A 20,736-nucleotide genomic window follows, 5' to 3' on the forward strand; every position below is an offset into this window, starting at 1 on the left:
TGGGGCCCTTTCTTTCATGCTTTATGTGGGCATAAGATTACTATGGCTTCCATTCCAAAACAATGGTCCTAAAAACAAAACTGCTTTGCAAAAACTAATCCTCACCACCTGCAGACATGCCACAAATAAACCCTCACACAGTGAAGCCTCTCTTTTGGCGTTCATTAGAGTCAGTTATATGAAGTTTGGGAAGTTTGGCGCTTAAAACAACACTGATTCACACTTTTTTACTTTGTTGGAGTGTGAAAAAGGTTATTTATTGATATCAAATAAAAGGATCCATTGTGGATAAAGACAAAATATAGATAAGAAATTTATACCTTTCTGCTGCCAATTAAAAAATTTCCGTTTTTGTGGTACTTTTGATTTTCTATTTTTGCTTGCGATACAGCAAATAAATGCTGTGACACTGATTGTTTGTGATTTGCATCAATGCTGAGGCTGCTTGTTTGTCTCCTTAGACAGTGATAGACACTCTCATAACAAGGTACTGCCTGGGGTACACAGAGAGATTTCCATTCCAGCAACATGCAGCTGCTATATTCTAGAATGACCTAGAGACACAGAATGACTGAGCTCAGCCCTTAGCACAATCCCGTGGTCCTGAAAGGGCCATCTCATTTGGATGCTATGAACAATCTCTGTTCTTACTGTAAAACTCAGCATGATATCCAGCCTTTATGTTTTTCCCATCATTTTATTCTCAACAGTAAAATATTTTCAGTTTAGTTAAGTGATCTGTCAGTAAAATAGAATTGATTTCTGCAATAAAATAAATACGTACAATTTTATTATATTATATTTTTCATTTATTGGTGTCAAATTAAATGATTCCCACACAAATCAAAATGGCTGCCAAAACTTCCTGCAGACTAACAGGAAGCTGCAATGTCACTGCGATTTCCAGCTGGGCTGGTTAGGCTACATCAACGTTTTTTTTTGCAAACACTATAAGCATTTTTTTCTTTTCCACAACACTTACAGGAGTGTATAAAATGCACTTGGCACTTGTTTAAAGAAAAAAAAAGTGCTCAAAAGTATTTTTAAGCATTTTTATTTAGAATTCTATTTAAGTGAATGGAAGGATGATTCAAAACCATTAAAATACTATGGGGTCTATTTACTAAGCAGTGTTAGGTGACAGTGAAAAGTGATAAAGTGCCAGCCAATCAGCTCCTAACTGCCATGTCACAGGCTGTGTTTGAAAAATGACAGTTGAGAGCTGATTGGCTGGCAGCTTATCACTTTTCACTCTGTCTCCTAACACTGCTCAGTAAATAGACCCCTGTATGTTCTGAACCCATTAGGACTTGCCATTTTGGTATTACTTAGAGCTGTTATTTGCCAATATCAATATTACTATAATTTTGAAGAAGTATTTGTTTTAATAATATATTAGTTTATTTACTTTGAAATGCTTAGTTGCTACCCTATGATCTGTAATTATTTTGCTTTTCTGCTACCCTTCATGAGATTGCAGTGAAGAGCAAACTTTGGCCCAAATGTTATAGTCTAAGAGTTGCAAGCAGTGGCACAATTTTAGTGGTTTAGCCGCTAGATTTAAATCAGCAATAATTTGAAAGAGAAAACCAGGTTGGGTTTGGGCATCCTCTAACCATCAAAAGGGCTACGCATTACCCTTAACCTCAGTAATAGGTTAAATAAGTAGAATTAATCAAAGAAAGAGACACATATCTCTAATAATATTAAACTGATGTTACAAGCTGTAACAAACAAATCTAACAATAAAGCAGGAAGGTTTTGGGGTACACATGTGACTGCTCAGAGTCTCATCAGTGATCTAGTGGCAGATACACAAAGAAATGTTTAACTGGTTTCTATGGAGTTTTTTTTTATTATATTTTGTACATCTGCACTTTGCTACTAAATAAACCGTTCTGACTTCATTATCTGATAGAAGATTAGTTAAAGGATTCAATATCCTCATACACAGAAGTCAATCATCTTATTGCATCAAGATAGCAACTTTATTTCTGAAAGGTGTAAAAACATCCAAACCATCAATTTCAATGAAATTCCTTTCAAATGGATTCGTAGTAACTTTTATAATCATAATGTGCAGTAAGGATGTTGAGTTCTCATACTGTGGTGATATTGTAGGGCTATTTTCCAGCTGTCTGTCTGGCATATATATCTACCACGCAGAGCCGTAACTAGTGATGTCATACGGAGTGGGCAGGGCCACAAACGCCGGGAATTACAGCAATGCCCGGAGCATCTTCAGGATGCTCCAGGGGGCTGTATGGGCAGTGGTGTGCATGCCTGAAGTGTCCTAAAGATGTTCCAGGCGGCATTGCTGCAGAGACTCTGGCTGCAGGGTGCCCGCTCTGTGCGCCAGCACTTCTCGCACACCTCTAGTTATGGCCCTGCTACCATGTGTTTAGCTCAGGTTTGCCGACATTTAGCTCCCTCCTTCTGGGAGGGATCTGTCGGGCTTACACTGCTTGGGGTGTGACAAGGTGAAAGGGGACGGGGCCCAGCCGGTGACACGTCATTGGGGTGGAGCATGGGGGCGTGAAAGCATGATCGCGTCATCGTGGCTCCGCCCCCTCTTCACAATGCCGTGATTAATGGCATTGTGCAGCCGGGGGCTGAGCCACGATGACGCGATTCAGCATGAATCGCGTCACCGGCCCCCCACTGCCGGGGGATTATACTTACAACCAAGGGAGGGTGCGGACACGTCGCCGGGGTCCGGGAGACTTGCCTGCCTTTCTGGGGGGCCGGGTGCGGCAGCCAATTTTCGGGAGGCTCCCGACCAAATCGGGAGGGTAGGCAAGTATGGTTAAGCTACACACAGATGCAAGTGTGAATAAAAAAGTATGAGCAAATGGGTTTTACATCTGTATGCTTTACACATAAAACAGGCACAAGGGGGTAGTACCACCATATTCTTCTAGGGTGTGAGCTGTGTTAAACAGATGTGGGTGGGGCATAGGATGCCAAATGTGCCTACAGGATATAAACCCCTGTTTATTATGGTCCCTTTATTGCCCCTATTTGGCCTTCTCATCTGTCAATAGGGAATTAGGAGATGAAACGTTACCTGAACTATAGAACCATGAAAGCATACAGTTATTGCTAAACCACCAACAGTACAAAAAGGGATACATTCAGCAGCTAAAATAATGACATTCTTGAACTGTGGTATGTTTGTTTGGGTTGGGTACGGGATGCCAGCACTCATTATCCCGGCGGTCAGAATCCTGATGCCGGCATCCCGATAGAGTTAGGATACTGAAACCTGCCTGTAAGTACCCTATCCCTACCCCTAACCCTCCCTACCTGCAGCCTAACCCTAACCTCCCCACTCCGCAGCCTAACCCTAACCCTCCCCCCTGCAGCCTAACCCTAACCCTCCCCCTAGTGCCTAACCCTCCCCCTAACCCCAATACTTACTGTCAGGATGCCAGCGGTCGGGATACTGGCGCTGGGATTCTGACTGATGTCGGGATTCCGGCGCCGGCATTCTGAGCACCAGCATCCCGACAGCTGGGATACTGACTATATCCCGGTTATTTTGTGCCATGCAAAGTAAATAGTGCTGTACAAAATTACAAGTAAAAGACCATTAAGCACTTTGAGGGCACAAAAAAAAGTAGGATTGAGATCCCATCTCTGAAGAAGTTACAATGTAAACCATAAATATGGTTTAGGTTTAACTGTGTGGCTTACCTTAAACTGTGCTTGAAGGTCGTTGGCAAAAGCCAGTCACTTTCACGTATAACCTGGGTCAGAGGTGGATGTGGACGGAAGAGAGAAGGATGGGGCCAGAGCACCCACAAAATACAATTAAAAGATGTATGAGATTTTCCTATATCTCTTTTACCACCAAATGTAAATCTAGTGCCTGCACTCTTGTCCCGGTACTGCCCCCTTACCACTGGCTGCCCTCCTGACGCTGATGGAAATAGAAGCATTTTCCTCTTCTCTCTAGGATTTCTCTCTCCAGTGGGTTGATAAATGATGGCAGAAAAGATACGATGGCTCTTTTGTTATATTGCATGGAGAGACCTGCCTGTGCATTTCTGTGTGAAATTGGTAGTGAGATGTGACTGAGAGAATAGCTTGATCCAGATAAAAAGTTCCGCCTTGAATTTCCCATTCACAGAGCTGTGACAATATACTCAGCCTGTCACTGTGTACATGTCATCTGGGCAGCTGGGAAAACATTAAGTAACAGAAAAAAATAAGTTAAGACTCATATGAGATATAAGCAGGTTTAGTCCCTATGCTCCTAAAACTGAATAAGCTTTGCAGAGTGTCTTCGATAGTACATATACAAGTATGCAAATGTGGGCTTGTTATGCTATACTGTGACTGAAATGTGAGTTATGCAGCTGTATACATGCAGACAAATTGCTATAAGCTTGGGTTATTCATTACCAATATGTTTCTTTAACACTGCAGCAGCTGTTAAAGGTATATTCTTAAATATTTAGAAAATTAAATTAAAACATAAATGCTAAAAATGAATGTCTTATTTATTTTCTGCTATAAGGGGACCTGCACACGCTAAAGCTGGGTACATACTAGTCGATATATTGGACGATTTGTTGTTTTGAGGCGAATCGGAACAATAAATTGTCCACATCGTGTGTACGCACTATTGTGCGTTCCTGTGTGCCGCATCTTCAGATCTGTCTTCAGTGCAGGCAAATCTCAAGATCCGGTGACCAACATCATGTTTGGATGCGGCTGGAGAACGATATACAGATGTTTCCTCATACATCTAGCATCCTTGCACGTTAAACAGCCCTTCTAATCATGCCATGCCGTGGCGTGATTCAGTAGCACCGAGCATCTTTCATGTGACCTTTTACCTTCAAATGTGTCTTATTCACACAGCGAATAACTAGCATAAGCATCTTCTGCTGATTAAAATGATATGCAGCATGCCAATGTTTTCTGTGCGCCCGCGGGTGTATCTGCATTCGAAACGCTATGTTACAGTGTTACAGACACTTTGAACAAGACGCATTTGAAGGCAAAAAGCCACACCGAGGCACACGGATCTCCCGCGTTATATGTGGCGCAACTTGTAGCGCATGGAGGATAGATGTATGTGGACACATCTGTTTTGAGTGGTCGTACACCAGATTGTGCAGTGTGTACGGACCGCCCGATATATAGTGCCACCGCATATGCCGTCGCTGCGTAGACACATTGGCCCTGATTCAGACCCACTCGCAAGCGGCTGTCCGCTCCCAAGTGGGTTGATGTTGTGCTCTGCGCATGCGCACGACGGCGGGAGCTCCGTCGTGCGCATGCGCCAGACGCGACAAGCGAAGGACTTTCCTTCGCTCGTTGTGTCTGATCAAAGGGGGCGTGCTGTCGATGTTGATTGACAGCACGCCCCCTTTGGTGAGCGTGCCAGGGGCGTGCCTCCCTGACGGGGGCGTTCCCACGGGAACGCCTCCCGCAGAAGCCGGCCCACTGACATCACTAGTGATGTCAGTGGGAGTGATTTTGGCTCTGATAGAGCCAAAATCACTCCGGGGCTTGCGGTTGAAAACCTCAACCGCAGGCTCCGGCTCGCAGTTTCGATGGTCGCGATGGTCAAGACCATCGCGGCCATCAAAGTGCACGCTCGTATAGGCCGTGGGTGGTGACCCACAGCTATACGAGCGTCCAGGAGGACGCTCCATTTTTATGGAGGGCGGCCCTCATTCAGAGCGTGCGCTCTGCTCAGAGCGTACGGCTCTGTATGAGGGCCATTGTCTACTGTGTACCTGGCATTACTTCTAAAATCCCTGGATGCTGCCATATTTTTGTAAAAGTGCATATCACATCCATCTTCACTGATTTAGCTACAGCAGAATTACTTATTTTGTCTTTTTTTGAGCTATTGATACCTCCATGCAGAATATTTTATTCATCACACTTTGCACTTTTAATGCACTTGTGATGAAATATTATGAAATTTCTCTTGCTGGGACATCTCTGATAACATCCCGTCCTGGCGAAGAGCTGGAAGATGTGCGATATCTTACACTATCACTTTACTTCAAGGTATGGACCTAGCGAGCGTAATGCGCACTCGCAGCTGTCTAGTTGTGTATCCGCCAGTACGGTCTGGCAGAAAGGAACCAGGAACCCATGGGCCACCATGGGCTAACTCAGTGGTTCCCAAATATTTTCGAATCTCAGTGCCCTAGAGTATCGGCATTTTTTCCACGGTGCCCCTGGCCCAAACGTTTTTTATTGAGAAATTCAGCAAAAATTAAATTAAGTAAATTGTACTTATATGTCACCCTTAGATCATACTTACCTACTTTTGAAAAAGCATTTCAGGGAGATTGTGAAAGCAGCACCTATGAGCGAGGTGGTAAAGTGGACGTGTACTTCCATATCTGAGAGGTGTGTCATAAACCTGACTTACAACGAAATGTAAATGAGCTCAAAAGCAGTTAGTAAGATCTATTTGTTGATGAAATTACACTCATACATTTCAGAAAATGCATGTAGCCTTAGGGATCATTGTGCCTTATAGCCATAAGGATCATTGGGGCAGAGAAGTGATAAAGTGCAGAGTGATAAACGACCAACCAATCAGCTTTCATCTGTCATTTTTCAAACACAGCCTGTAACATGATAGTTAGGAGCTGAGTGGCTGACCGTTTATCACGCTCTAATTTATCACTTTCCAGAGCTTCATACATCTGCCCCAATGTGCCTTATAACTAATGCAGGGAAATTATACTAATGTATATATCTGATTTTTTTTATTTATAACAGCTATATGGGGTAAGGTGCAATCAGGGAGTTTGTTAGACTCTTCAGGGAGACAGGGAGATTGCTACTATTTCAGGGAGTCTCCCTGACAATGAGGGAGAGTTGGCAAGTATGCTTTAGGTTCAGTTATGTGGTGGTTGACAGGGCTACGCTACTTTTTGTCCACATATTTTTTGATGGGCAGTAATTAGCACTGGTTTTGCCTATCTCACTGACAAATTATCATTTTATTTGGACCACCAGCCTGAGGTACCCCTGCAAGTGCCATGAGGCACCCCAGGGTGTCACGCCATCCAGTTTGGGAACCACTGGGCTAACTCCATCTTCATATGCCGGAACTTGGTAAATTTTACAATTTAGCAGCTAACAAATGGGGACTACTTTTGCTAGCAAAAATGCAGGTATCACAGCAGATATTGGAGAACCTCCTTCTTATATCCTGGGGATGCTTACATTTTTGCAGGTATCCCCCAAAAACACTGTGTATGATGTGACTGCAGTAGTCACATGGTGGAAAAGATAGGACAGCAGAAAAGACAGTACCTGTTGGTCTGTCATCATTGTACCACTCTGCCCACCAGCCTTCATTAACTCTCAGCCACGGGATGGGTGCTGTGATCTTGCTTTGGACAAGAGTGTGGGAGTAGGTGGGGGTGGCAGTAAGTCAGTGGCGCCCCTCAGGTCATGGTGCCTTAGGCAGCTGCCTAAAGCAGCTTAATGGAAGTACCGGGTCTTGCTTATTTTACAGCTTTTATAGGACATTTAGATTTGAATTAATGTTCCACTTCTGCTCATTAACAACACACTTCATGTTAGTACGTTCTAATTGGTAAAGTCTTTGGCCAAAATTAACTAAGCGGCAGTTCGACGGCGGGTTCTATTCTATTCTAAACCCCGGTGGTTTGGTGGCGGGTTCTATTCTGTTCTAAACCCCGGGGGTTTGGTGGCGGTTTTGTAGCGGTTTCTAAATGACAGCCCTGTTCTATTCTATTCTAAAATGTGTTTTGATGGCAGTTTTGCAGCGGTTTTGGCCTTAGTAAATCTGCAGATAGCAAAACCGCCACCAAACCACAGTCAAAACACATTTTAGAATAGAATAGAACAGGGCTGTCATTTAGAAACCGCTGCAAAACCGCCACCAAACCGCCGGGGTTTCGAACAGAATAGAACCCGCCGTCAAACCGCCGCTTAGTAAATTTTGCCCTTTGCATCAGTGCATGGAAAGGCTGTGATTTCCAGAAAGAAGGCTGGGTGATGACATCACTGGTCTGCAGTTGGGAATTCTTTAATTGCTAAATCCACAAAAGACATACAATTAATTTTACGGTTTCTAGGTAACTTCAGCTGAGATAAACTATATTTCTTAACAGAAAATGAACACATCAGTGTGACATATAGTTAGTTTAAAATGACCATCCTACTCTGTTTCTCCCTTCGAATAATAAAAACAGAAATGCTGCTATACTGTAGGTTTCTCAATGTTCCTGTTAAATTCTATGTAATTTCCAAATGTCAAATATCATCAATTATGTAATATCTGCCTCCATCAGGACTAAAGGCCCATTCTATGCAGCGGCTATCATTATTGTGTGGAAGTGAGGCTTAAAGGGACCAGTATACTTAGGTGGAAGGAATTAAGGCAGCGCTGTAAAAGGATAATGGAGGTGTATGTGCACATGTGAATATAGTCCTGGCATTCATAGAATTAACTTAAGTGGTATAAAAGCCCAATGTGCTTTCTGCAATATATATTTTTGTCATGAGCTATTGAGGACGTTGTGCTGGGTTTCCACTATGGATAATGAATTTGGCCGGTGTAATTCACTGCATACATTGCTAACTAATATTCAAATGAACCTTTAGGTTCTATAATTACTGCTAACATTAGTGGCAACATATTCTGCATTGCTACTCATAATATATTGAAGGCTATCATTCAAAATCAATTTGTTATTGATAGAGTGACTCAATATCATTCCTATAAGAAATATGTATGTTATATAAATATAGAATATGTTAAAACTAAAAGTCATAATGAAGTATGATATACAGTGTATAAAAAGAGTTGTTTGTGTAAAGACATTAACTTCTGCTTGGTTACACTTGTCTGAATTATCAGTGTCCTCTAATATATTTCTCTTTCTGTATCCCATCCAAATTCACAAATACATTATTCTTGTATTATTCCATCAGACATTTAGATCCATGGTTCCTATGGTCAGGCCCATCAGCATAATCAGCAATTCCCGCGGTATCTGTAGAACTATCATTTAGGGCAGCATAGACGATGTAATGGTTAGCATTACTGCCTCACAGCACTGAGGTCCTGTGTTTGATTCCCACTACGACCCTAACTGTGTGGAGTTTGTATATTCTCCCTGTGCTTGCGTGGGTTTCTTCCGTGTGCTCCGGTTTCCTCACACACTCCAAAAATATACTGGTATGTTAATTGGCTCCCAACAAAAATTAACCCTAGTGTATATGTGTGTGTGCATGTGATAGGGAATATAGATTGTAAGCTCCACTGGGACAGGGACTGATGTGAATGGTCAAGTGCTCTCTCTAAAGTGTTGCAGAATATGTGTGCGCTATATAAATAACTGGTAATAAATAAATACATTTACACACCACACCTATATTCCTGCCCTGTGTGAATAGTCTCTGAAATATGTTGACAGACTGGATTGAGGAAAAAAATATTTTCCCCTGTAGGCCTACTGTATGGATCTGATAAGATCTGCACACTATAATAGTGTCTTTTATCAGGCATCCATTGTGAATGTATAGAGACATATACATGCGTGTCATTTCTGCAAGTCCAAGATACTCTTGCTGAATAGCTTCTGAGAAGTGAATATGTAATAAAAATGGCCCAATGTTCATGTAAAGTAAAGTGACCATTTGCTCTTTACGTTATATTATGTGTGGGAAGGTAATCTAAACAAGAGAGGTACCAATGTCCCATAAGTTATGTTAGCATTGTGTGTTTGCATTGGCAGTAATGACACTGCAGCTGGGACAGAGGTCAGTCAGCCCAGCAATCATCCATTCACTGCCTTCTGTGTCCCAGGAAACTACATAGCTATGCAAGCAGAGGGTGAAAATAAACACTATAATGTACTGGCAGATTAGCAGTAGGCATACTGCTGGGTTTTATTTACTTCATAGCTCTTGCCTTAGGTGTCCTCTGGCAGAGCCACTAAGCTCCGTCTCTATTGCTCGCTGGAAGTGATCTGAAACCGATCCTCAGTGTGCTTTCCCAGGAACAGCTGGGCACTTTCTGGCATTGCCGCTTCCAAATGCAAACTGGATACAATCAATGTTTGGTGTCTTTAGCATCAACGTTTTTATTTCCCATACTGAATAGCTTCAGTTTCCCGGATGTGATTGAATGATTTTTTTTTTTTTAAATATAGCAGTATCTTGGGTAGGTTTTACAGTATCCTCCTGAAAAATGGTTGCATTACATCTTTATGTCATTTTTTAAAAAATATTTTGCATTGTGAGTAATAATGTGTCTTCCATGAGCTTGAATACAGTTACTAATATCAAGTAAATCACAACTCACTGTACTGTCGCTAGAAATAATGTCTAGCCAGATTATAACTGTTTCTGTTTCTTTTTAAGTACAGCAAGTAGCATAAGGCTAAACTTGTCCTGGTGTCACTGCTTGTTTTCAGGGTTTTACTACTGTATTTCTTCAGTGATTTAAAACTCTGACATTTGTTGCTTAGGGAACTGTCTCTTCAAAGTGTGACCTCCACTTTACATGATGTGGTTTTACAGGCCCCACTCGGGACCCCTCTACTGACCCACAGCCATTCTTGACACATAGAAACCCAGGGAACAGACTAACCTTATGGAAAAGAGGGATGTTTTAACTGCGCAATAACAATGCTACAGGGATCCTTGCAGTGATACATAGCCTTAGAATGGCACTCTAACCCTTTCACCCCAATGCCCATAGCATCTGTCTAGAGTTGCCTGGCAACTGAGGTTATTAATCTTTCGTGATCTGTTACATCTAGCAATGTTACCATCTGGTTCCTTAATAATGTACCATCTCTATCAAGAGAAGAAAGGTTAATAAGTTTGCTGAGATCTTTATTACACAACTGAAACCGTCTGCACTTGGTATTTGTCCAATGAGAGGATATATCTTCGCACAAAACAGTAAATTAATGCTTTTTGATTATTATTATTATGTTTAGTGTTTTCCACTGTATATTGTAATAGAACATTTCTATTATGTTAAATATTGACTAATAGTTTCAGTGACAGTTTATAATAACAACTTTTAGGGGTTTATTTATGAAGCTTAGAAAAGTAATTTTTCCTGTGTTTTCACCAGTGAAAGGACTATGCTCACATTCTCTCAATTTATCAAAATGATAGAACTTGAGAAATTAGAGGTTTCTCCAGTGCTCACCCTTTTAGTGGTTTTTATCACTGGGTAATTGCATCTGGAGATGGCATTACCCTATTTCCCACAGTGGGAGACCTGCAAAGCCAGGAAGGCTTTGCTTCATCTTTGCTAAGTCAAACTACTGTCTACGTACTTATTTTACTGTGACACTGCCTCTGTAGGAGAGAAATCCCTTCTGATCAGTACATTTTTGCATTACTGAATCTGTTTTGATACAGATTGTTAGTTAGCGCCAACTCTTGAGAAATAGACCCCACATCAACATCTGCTGCGCCATTAAGCTTTATTAAACATGTTCACGGATATATCCTGCGTACATTATAGACCCAATGTGTTCCACGCAGTCCCCATACTCTAGTATGGGGACATCAAATTGATACAATTCGTCAAGCTAAACTAAGCATTACTGTGTGAACTAACATGGTGTTAGCCCGCTAGTCGTGCTTATTCCTATAGGAAGATGATCCAGAATGTGAAGGGGGATCCATTTGGATACTTCCGCCTCCCCTAACCCTTGCATTGCACATGTGTGACTTAAGGGTGCGCATGTGCAGTAACACAGCTGTGTAAACTTTCGCTGTTACTTTTAGCGACAAATGTGCTCGTGTTAGGGATTCGCGGGACAACTACTTTTCAGAGCAGCTGTCCTGGCAGCAGCACAATGATGAATTGCTCTGACAGATTTTGGGTTTTTTCCCACAAATGGCAGCAAGTTAAAATCTTATGGGCCTTTCAATTTACTGATAAATAGATCCCCTAGTCACTAATAATAGGATATAGTAACAGCAATAATGACCATTTTCTAATTTACAAAAATGTCTTTTAAATTATGGCTAAAGAGTATAATTATATCATTAAGAGCAGTGTTTGTACCAATTATCTTAATTAAAGCCATTTGTTACATTTTTCCACAGAAATAGACAACTTGCTAATTAGTAATGTACATTTGATTAAAGTAACTTCCCTTAGCTTCACTCTCCTTTCTCTAGGAAAAGAAGGTCCCCAAACTTTTAGATAAAATACATTAACTACCTAGGAGCCCCTGATATCTTCATATACTCTGTTCTTTTTATTGATAGTTGTTTTCATATAAATCAGCTTGGATTTTTGCTGTAGAGGTACTTTAAGAACCTGGTATATCTGATCCTGAAGTTGTCTTGAGAATGATGGGCTAATAGGAAACATTATAATTAGAGGAAGCTGTATGGTTACACAAAGTGGAGGGCTCTGTATTGGAAGTTCTCGGGTGTGATTTGTTGCATTTTAGAGGAAGATAAAGTGTAGAGAGATAAAGTACCAATCAATCGGCTTTTAACTGTCATTTTACAGGCTGTGCTAGAAAAATGATAGTTAGAACCTGATTGGTTACTATGGACAACTTCTACACTTTATCTCTCTCCAAGATTTAATAAATCTCCCCGAAAGCCGGGTGCGCACTATACAACTATTGGGCCGATCAGCCGATAATTGTATGATCGGTCTGATAGTTGTATAGTGTATGCAGGAGCATTAGCCGGTAAACAGCTGCAAATGCTACTGCAAGAGTCAGATCGGGAGGTTGGGATCTGATGTGCTGCAAACACTATCTCGTTCCCGACCTCCCGATACCAGTGAAGACATCTGCAGACATTACACACTGAGCTAAAATATGCTCAGTGTGTACTGATGTCCACCGATGCGATAATCACTCTGTCAGGTCATTTGTCGGATCTGCAGAATTTATCTGCAGGTGTGTACTCAGCTTTAGTTTGAGGAAAGGGAGTACAAAATGAAAAGGTGTAGCAATTCCTTTTTAAAATGTATAGTATTACGCACTATTACGCATTATCACTTGCATATTCCCTTGTTCTCCTGAGTTTATTAAAAGTGAATGCATGTTGCTAATTTAATTATGATGATGTGAAAGTGATCAATACCTACAACACTTCTGCACTGTAATTATGTTGATAAATATGGATTTTTGACCCTTTTCCTGATAATACCTTCACATTTCATGTATTGTTCTTATAGCTAAAGATATATTTAACTTAACTTTTATTCTAAATGTAGCAATAACCAAAGTATAGTTTTGAGAAATTAAGAGAAAAAAATAATCTTTGGCAGAAGGGATTACCGAGTGTCAAAAGCTGTTGTATTCGTTTTGACACATTTATTGAAATACACTCTTATTTCTTGGCAGGACAAAAAGGAGCAGACTTATTATCGTGAAGATCACACAAAATAAAACATTTGGTTACAAATATGGCATCTGTGAGATGGAGCTGGATTTGTGCAATTGCCCAATTTACGCTATTAACCACAGTGTCGACTATCTCCCCAAAAACTTCCCAGCAAAAAACCCATTTTACCACTTTCTATGCTGAACAAGCTGACTGGACTTTTAACCACTTGGTAGTTGATGAAAGGACTGGGCATATCTACCTAGGAGCTATTAACAGAATCTATAAACTTTCTGAAGACTTAAAGGTTTTACTGACCCATCAAACTGGACCAGATGAAGACAACCCAAAGTGTTACCCTCCTAGGATAGTTCAGCCTTGCAATGAACCATTGGTGAATACCAACAACGTAAACAAAATGCTGCTAATAGACTACAAAGAAAATAGGTTAATTGCCTGTGGAAGCCTTTATCAAGGTATTTGCAAGCTTCTCAGGCTTGAGGACCTCTTTAAACTTGGTGAGCCTTTCCATAAGAAAGAACATTACTTGTCAGGAGTCAACGAGAGTGGCTCTGTTTTTGGAGTCATTGTTTCAAACAACAATCTTGATGATAAATTGTTTATTGCCACATCAGTTGATGGTAAACCTGAATATTTCCCCACCATTTCTAGCAGAAAACTTACAAGGAACTCGGAAGCTGATGGGATGTTTGCATATGTTTTCCATGATGAATTTGTGGCATCAATGATAAAGATACCCTCAGATACTTTTAATGTTATTCCAGACTTTGATATCTACTACATATATGGTTTTAGCAGTGGTAACTACGTTTACTTCTTGACACTGCAACCAGAGATGACATCTCCACCTGGTTCTACCACTAAAGAGCAGGTCTATACATCTAAGTTAGTACGTTTATGCAAAGAAGACACAGCTTTTAACTCTTATGTTGAGGTTCCCATTGGATGTGAGAAGAATGGTGTGGAATACAGGCTTCTTCAGGCAGCTTATTTATCCAAAGCTGGATCAATACTTGCTAAATCATTAGGAATCAAACCTGGTGATGATGTTCTATTTACCATTTTCTCTAAAGGGCAGAAGAGGCGAATGAAATCACTGGATGAATCTGCCTTATGTGTATTTGTTCTCAAACAAATCAATGATCGAATTAAAGAAAGACTACAGTCTTGCTACAAGGGAGAAGGCACTTTAGATCTTGCATGGCTTAAAGTGAAGGACATTCGTTGCAGCAATGCAGTAAGTAATATTGTTTATTGATTTGTTTTAAGTAACTGTACATGTATATAAGTAAGAAATATGTAAAATATATATGTCAGTAGTAGTCCACAAAATGTATTTAAAGTTCTCTATACAATTCATTTGAAGCCTGGGTAAGATATTATTTTGTTTATAGATCACTCAGGCTGTAATCAGGTAGACATGGCACCTGAATAATTATTACTGACAGTACTTCAATACCCTATTTGAGGAGTTGAATACCTTTACGAATACCATCTTGTTTGTTTGTTTACCCTCTTTTGCCGTCAATGGACAGGACATTTTTAATCAAAACCTCCTAAAAAGCCCTGCTTTCCATGCAAATGTCTGTTTATTTGGCAGAAGTAATACAACTCCTCACACTGCTTATTACAAATGTACTTTAATGAAATATCTGATGGTCATAATAATTTGGCCACTCAGTGTCTGCCTGTCTATCTGTCTGTCTGTCTATCTATCTATCTATCTATCTATCTATCTATCTATCTATCTATCTATCTATCTATCTATCTATCTATCTATCTATCTCTTTCTGACGAAAGTGCCACAAATGCATAGGCACTGAAACATTGCCAATCACCCATTTCTGTGCGAGAGCTTATTTGAAACTGGAGTGCTGCACCTTGTGGAGGTTGTATGTATATATATATATATATATATATATATATATATATAAATATATACAGTCAGGTACATAAATATTGGGACATTACCAGAATTTTCATATTTTGGCCTCTGTTCACCACCACAAAAGCTTTGAAATGAAACAAACAAGATGCAAATGGTTACCATTATCATATACCTGTATCGCATTGCAATCACCATCACGACCATCAACCTGGTCGGTTGTTAAGCTGTGGGTGGTAACCCACAGCTTAACGATCGACAAGGAGGTGGTCGTTCAGGATGCAAGCGGCCGCCCTGATTCAGGGCGACCGCTTGCAACTAACGACCGCCTCTGAATGAGGTCCTATAAGCTTGGGCTCACCCTTTTAAAGTGGAAACCAGTATCAAGCTACAAAAGGTTGGATCAAACATGTGATACAAGGGAAACCCACACTGTGGGTCAGTATAGGGCAGGAGCCTTTATGAAGGAGAAGGGACAGCTAAACAATGAGCAGGCTTCTCCCTGTCAGAGACTTGCGCTTAAAAGCTCTGGGGCTTTTCCACACGGGGTAGTGGAGAAACACTGGGTCCCAGTATATTGGGTACACGGTCTCAGTCTAAGGCATATTCCCATTATAGAAATATAGTTTAAAAATTAAATAACACACATATTTGAAATAATAAAGTTTCAACTAATAAAACAGTTCCCATGTGCTACTTCACTTCTCTTTTACACAACCATAATCCAATAATTATTCTTGAATTTCTGCGCTCACATAGAGGTCAATGGATATTTCCATGTATAGTGACATTGCTCTGAATGCAGTGAAATGGAACTAACAGGTTCTAAAAAACAACCAAGATGCAATGGAAAAACAGCAATATTAAAGTATTTGTGCAAATGGTTCTGAACAAATAGAGGGCTAATTTTAAGGAGTGGGTACTTTAAAGGCGTTGTTGTCCAGTTGTCCCTTCAAAAGGCTGAATTTCTAGGTAGAAAATTCAAATTGCTAGTGATATGCAGCCATGTGTGATAGGTTTGTAAGACCAAGTTCGACGAAGTTTGTCTCAGATTACTGTAAAAAAACTGCAAGCAAAATGGCTCTGACTGGCAAGACTGATATCTGCTTGGCTAGAGCCCAATAAGAATTCATGTTCAACATATATACTGTATTACGCTTTTAATAATACTTAATGAAGGGGACAAAACAATTAATACATATATTTATGGGTACACAAATATTTAATCTATTTAATATTGTGGACAATTTACTAATAAATGATCATTAAAAAAAAAAATAATAATAATGCAGATAATATAATAGTTAAAAATTATGGGGCCAATATTATGTTTTGATAAAATCTCAGCGCACTATGGGCCTGATTCACTATGGATTACTATTGCGATCGCAGCTGTGCTTATGCACGCATACCCGCTGCAAAAATATGCTAATGAATGCATTCGCAATGATGTCGCAGGGCATCATAAATACGCCCACTTCCCCTTACACACATCTGTAATACCTTGCAAGTCTGCGAAAAAATCAATACCATCAGGTAACATTGGAGCCTCGCCCACAATTACACTCAGAAATTGCTAACCTTCCTGTACGCAGTGAGAGCTCATGCTGCGTATGCCATCACAGTGGCTAATTTATGCACACGCCTGTAACGGCGTTCAAATGCACTGGCACGCCTGCGATTTGCAGACCATCCCCTTGTCTGCACCCCAAACGCTTACTTCCTCTGCGACGGGTCTGAGTGGTCTCTGCGATCGCAGTGCAATCACAATGATGCCTTTGCACATGGACACTATGATGCATACGCATGCGCATTCATTACGCAACAATTGGCTGTCTGCGTACACTATCGCAATAGCGATCCAAGCTGATTCAGGCCCTATATTCCTCCATAGAATATAATGGGCTTTATTTTTAGAAGCATTTGCATACATTGCCCATGTAATTAAAACACAAGCCACTGTCAGCTGAATACTAGTGGCTGTGACAGCACTTGTCATTCCAGGTATTTTATCTGTCTACTCACCGTGTTGGTGCCCCCTTTATACTACTGATGACATATTTAATGACACAGACCACTGACATGTATATTATATTTGAATGTTATGTTTCAAATATTGCAGGTAATGAAACAATTTTAAGCCAGAAATATATTTTGTTCACAAAGCAATAGACACTGACTGACGTGTCATTTATTCATGTTAATCTTCAGGCCACACCGCTAAGCAGATAGGTGAGCACCTCCCACATGCTGAAAGCCACTTTTATGCTTTTTAATCTTATAATAGACAAACAGAGGGAAAGAAAGGGAAAGCAATCAGTATGGATACTGACAAGCAAGCCAGGGGATATAAAGATTGGAAGCTGAAATGGAAATATATATGAAACCAAGCAGACATTTGCTTGAGGTTTATTTACAGAATAAAACATGCTTAAGTAAGAAATCAAAGCTAATTTTCCAATGATATTGTCCATTTAATGAAGGCATTACATTTACCTTTGCTTGACTGGAATATTGAGACTCCCAAGAGAGTGAGGATACCATAAATTCACTTACAGACAGTTCCCTCTGGCAGTAAGGGGGTATCGCTATTTAGGGAAAAGATGGACTCTGTTTAGTTTATCTGCTGTCAATTTCTCTGTAATGAGATTATCACCTCTGGCTTCTGTGTCTCCCTGGGGTTATCAAGGTCACATCAATTTGACGATGTGCTAAAGATATCTGTCCATACATTTCAAGTGCTAATATGGAAGGGGTAAGCGCAGCACCACTTTGATAAAAAGCTATTTGTTATTTCAAAACATCCTAGGAAGCACTGAAAATGTTAATATTCCTATCTGCGTAGACACCGATGTGCCGCTAAAAATGGGAAGTTGAATGCAGACAATGATTATAATGACCTGTAATGCACTGTAAGTGGAAGGTAAATGAGGCTGGCATCATAAATGTATTAAAATAAGCCTTGACATGAGTGTAGAAAACACATTTACTTCTTATTTAATGCATTTTTTTTTCAAATAAAAGTCCTTGTGGGATAATGAATGCTACAGATATAAAGTTGGATTGGAAGTGATCTGTCAGATATCAGATTGGTAATGTCTGTCTCTCCCTCCACAATATTAATCTGCAGTTTTGACTTTGGATGCTACAGCCATCTCTATACTATATTCCATCACTGTGCAGTTTGATAGCATGATAAACCACTAATGTGAGTATAGAGTTTTGTATTATTTGGCTTATTTTGTACCAACATTTTATAGACTGAAAGAAAATGGTTGCTTAGTTAGTAAATGTATTGAGTGCCTACATTAAGTTTTCTGAACCATTATCATTGAAAAGCCATTCACCCTCACTTCAGTTGTGCGTGGAACATTGTGCTGATATGCCACCAGGTTTTAAAAGCAGAGTAGGATTGTAATTGTCCCACGTCAATACGTATTGCTTTGCAATGTGTAGCCGTCCCCACTGGTAGATTAAAGGTTACACATAAAACTGCTGTTAATCCCAGTTGAATCTCTCACTTTCATTAATGTCCATTCTTTGTCCATAAGACCTGGAAACTCACAAGGTTTATGTTGCAAAGTAATTAATGATATATACAAAGCCAGTGATTTAACCCTTATGGTCCAAGTTCCTGTCTGTAAATGTTATTCCAAAATGATTAAATCTGTAACATCTGGATAATCTCTTCATCTCCTGCTCTCAATAGGCCTCTAAATTGGTTCCACTGCAAGTTGCCTGTAATAGTTCCAGAAAAGATTGTATGTTCTAACCCATACATACACAATGCACTTTAAAGATATTAGTTATGTGATTTTATTCATTAAATTTGATATCAACGTTTAATGGCAAATATTTAAGAAAATGTTAATTTGCCATTTGTATATAGACAACATTATTATGGGAAAGAGGTTATATATTGTTGTGCAAATGTAGCATCATTTAAATGTAATGCATTTACATGTAGCATACAGTTACATATTTATATAGGCCTAATACCTAATAGAATTATTTATCTACTTTAAATTGACAACTTTTTTGTGCCAAGTGGCACAGTCCTCCGTGGCTGTAATACACTCACTGCAATCTCTTGGCTACACAACTTCTACACCAACACTATTTTCCTAACATTAACATTTGTGTGGGATTTGAGAGGCATGTCTTGTGTCCCCCGACCTAGAAAAATTCAAATAACATATGTGCATAAGATAAACTTACTCTAACCAAAAGATAGCAAACTTCTTTAGCCTCAGATTAGTTAAGTAATGCCATTCTTATGACACATTACACATGTTACAAAAGTGTTTTAAAGGATTTATTAACTTGACAGACGGTTGCTATGACAACAGTGGTTCAGCTGGAACCAAATCAGCAGCTGGCTGTGTAACATATATGCCACTATACCCTAGGCATCACCTGCCCATTTTACTGTTTCTTACATACTGCTTGGATCATTGCAGGCCAAGTTAAATCATTATAGAGCTCTACTATGCCAACATTCTGTGAAATTAACAAAAGTATATGAATTATACTTGTTATTCTGTTTCAACATAAGACATGCAACTCCATTTACTAGTCAGGCATGGAAAGCAATAGAGGCAGCTACAGAAAGTGCTTTGAAAGCAGTTGGAAACATAGGAAATTCTTCTGCAGAAGAGAGATACATATAATATAATTTAACGGGGAGTTGAGTTTTAAGATGAGAAGGTGTCACCTTTCTGCTTGCTAACAGTATTCTCTAATGATGCCTTGTCCGAGTGAATCACGCGTCGGTCATAAAAATGGTACAACAAGTGCACAGTTCCTATTTTTCCAGCAAGAAATCAGGTTTTGACAATTAAATTACTATATTCAAGCCTTTTCTGTTTTCGAGAATGCTGCAGAAATATAGTGAAGTTGTTAAATAAAGGAAGATGGGAAAAAAAGCAATAAAGGCCACGAGAAGAATGGAAAAAGATTAGCATAAAAATAGTAGGAAGGTTTGTTTTTTAAAAATTAAGTTTGTAGGTTAAAAGGCAATGAAAAGAAATCAATCAAGCTTAAAACAAAAAATGTGTACAGAGAACCAGTGACACAACGTACAGTAAAGCAATAAAACTAAGCTGCAGCAATAATATTAAATGCAAAAAAACAGGTGTTTTTTGCTTTTTATATTATTGCTGTATTAATTACGTTGTCAGAATCGACAACAATCGTCAGCTTTGAAAAACAAAACATGAATAACTGCGCTCTTATACTTGTATGGTGACACTAGTAAACACAAATAATATCAGAAAACGGTATTTTTAATAGCAAATACATTACATGCGTCTATTGTCAGAAAAACCTAGCCAATAATGCAATAGGAATACATATTCCTTGGAGTAAGGATGTGAATATCCAACATTAAAAAACAATATAAATAGAAACTACAGCCAACACAGAGCGTTGGTGGAATTAAAAATATGTCCCGTATAAAACAGCTGTATCTGAGCTAATGTAGCTATTGG

At 39.7% G+C, this 20,736-nt stretch overlaps 1 protein-coding gene across 1 annotated transcript in view; it reads left to right on the plus strand.

Moving 5' to 3' along the window:
- PLXNA4 (plexin A4) overlaps positions 1-20,736 on the plus strand; it is a 774,189-nt gene that overhangs the window by 89,874 nt on the left and 663,579 nt on the right. Inside the window, exon 2 of the mRNA XM_088468696.1 lies at positions 13,362-14,599. Coding sequence (XP_088324822.1) covers positions 13,424-14,599 — 1,176 coding nt within the window. The 5' untranslated portion in view covers positions 13,362-13,423. The remainder of the gene's footprint in view (positions 1-13,361; positions 14,600-20,736) is intronic.

Source organism: Taudactylus pleione, unplaced genomic scaffold (assembly GCF_031769625.1).
Source record: "Taudactylus pleione unplaced genomic scaffold, aTauple2 ptg000086l, whole genome shotgun sequence".
Classification (NCBI taxonomy): domain Eukaryota; kingdom Metazoa; phylum Chordata; class Amphibia; order Anura; family Myobatrachidae; genus Taudactylus; species Taudactylus pleione.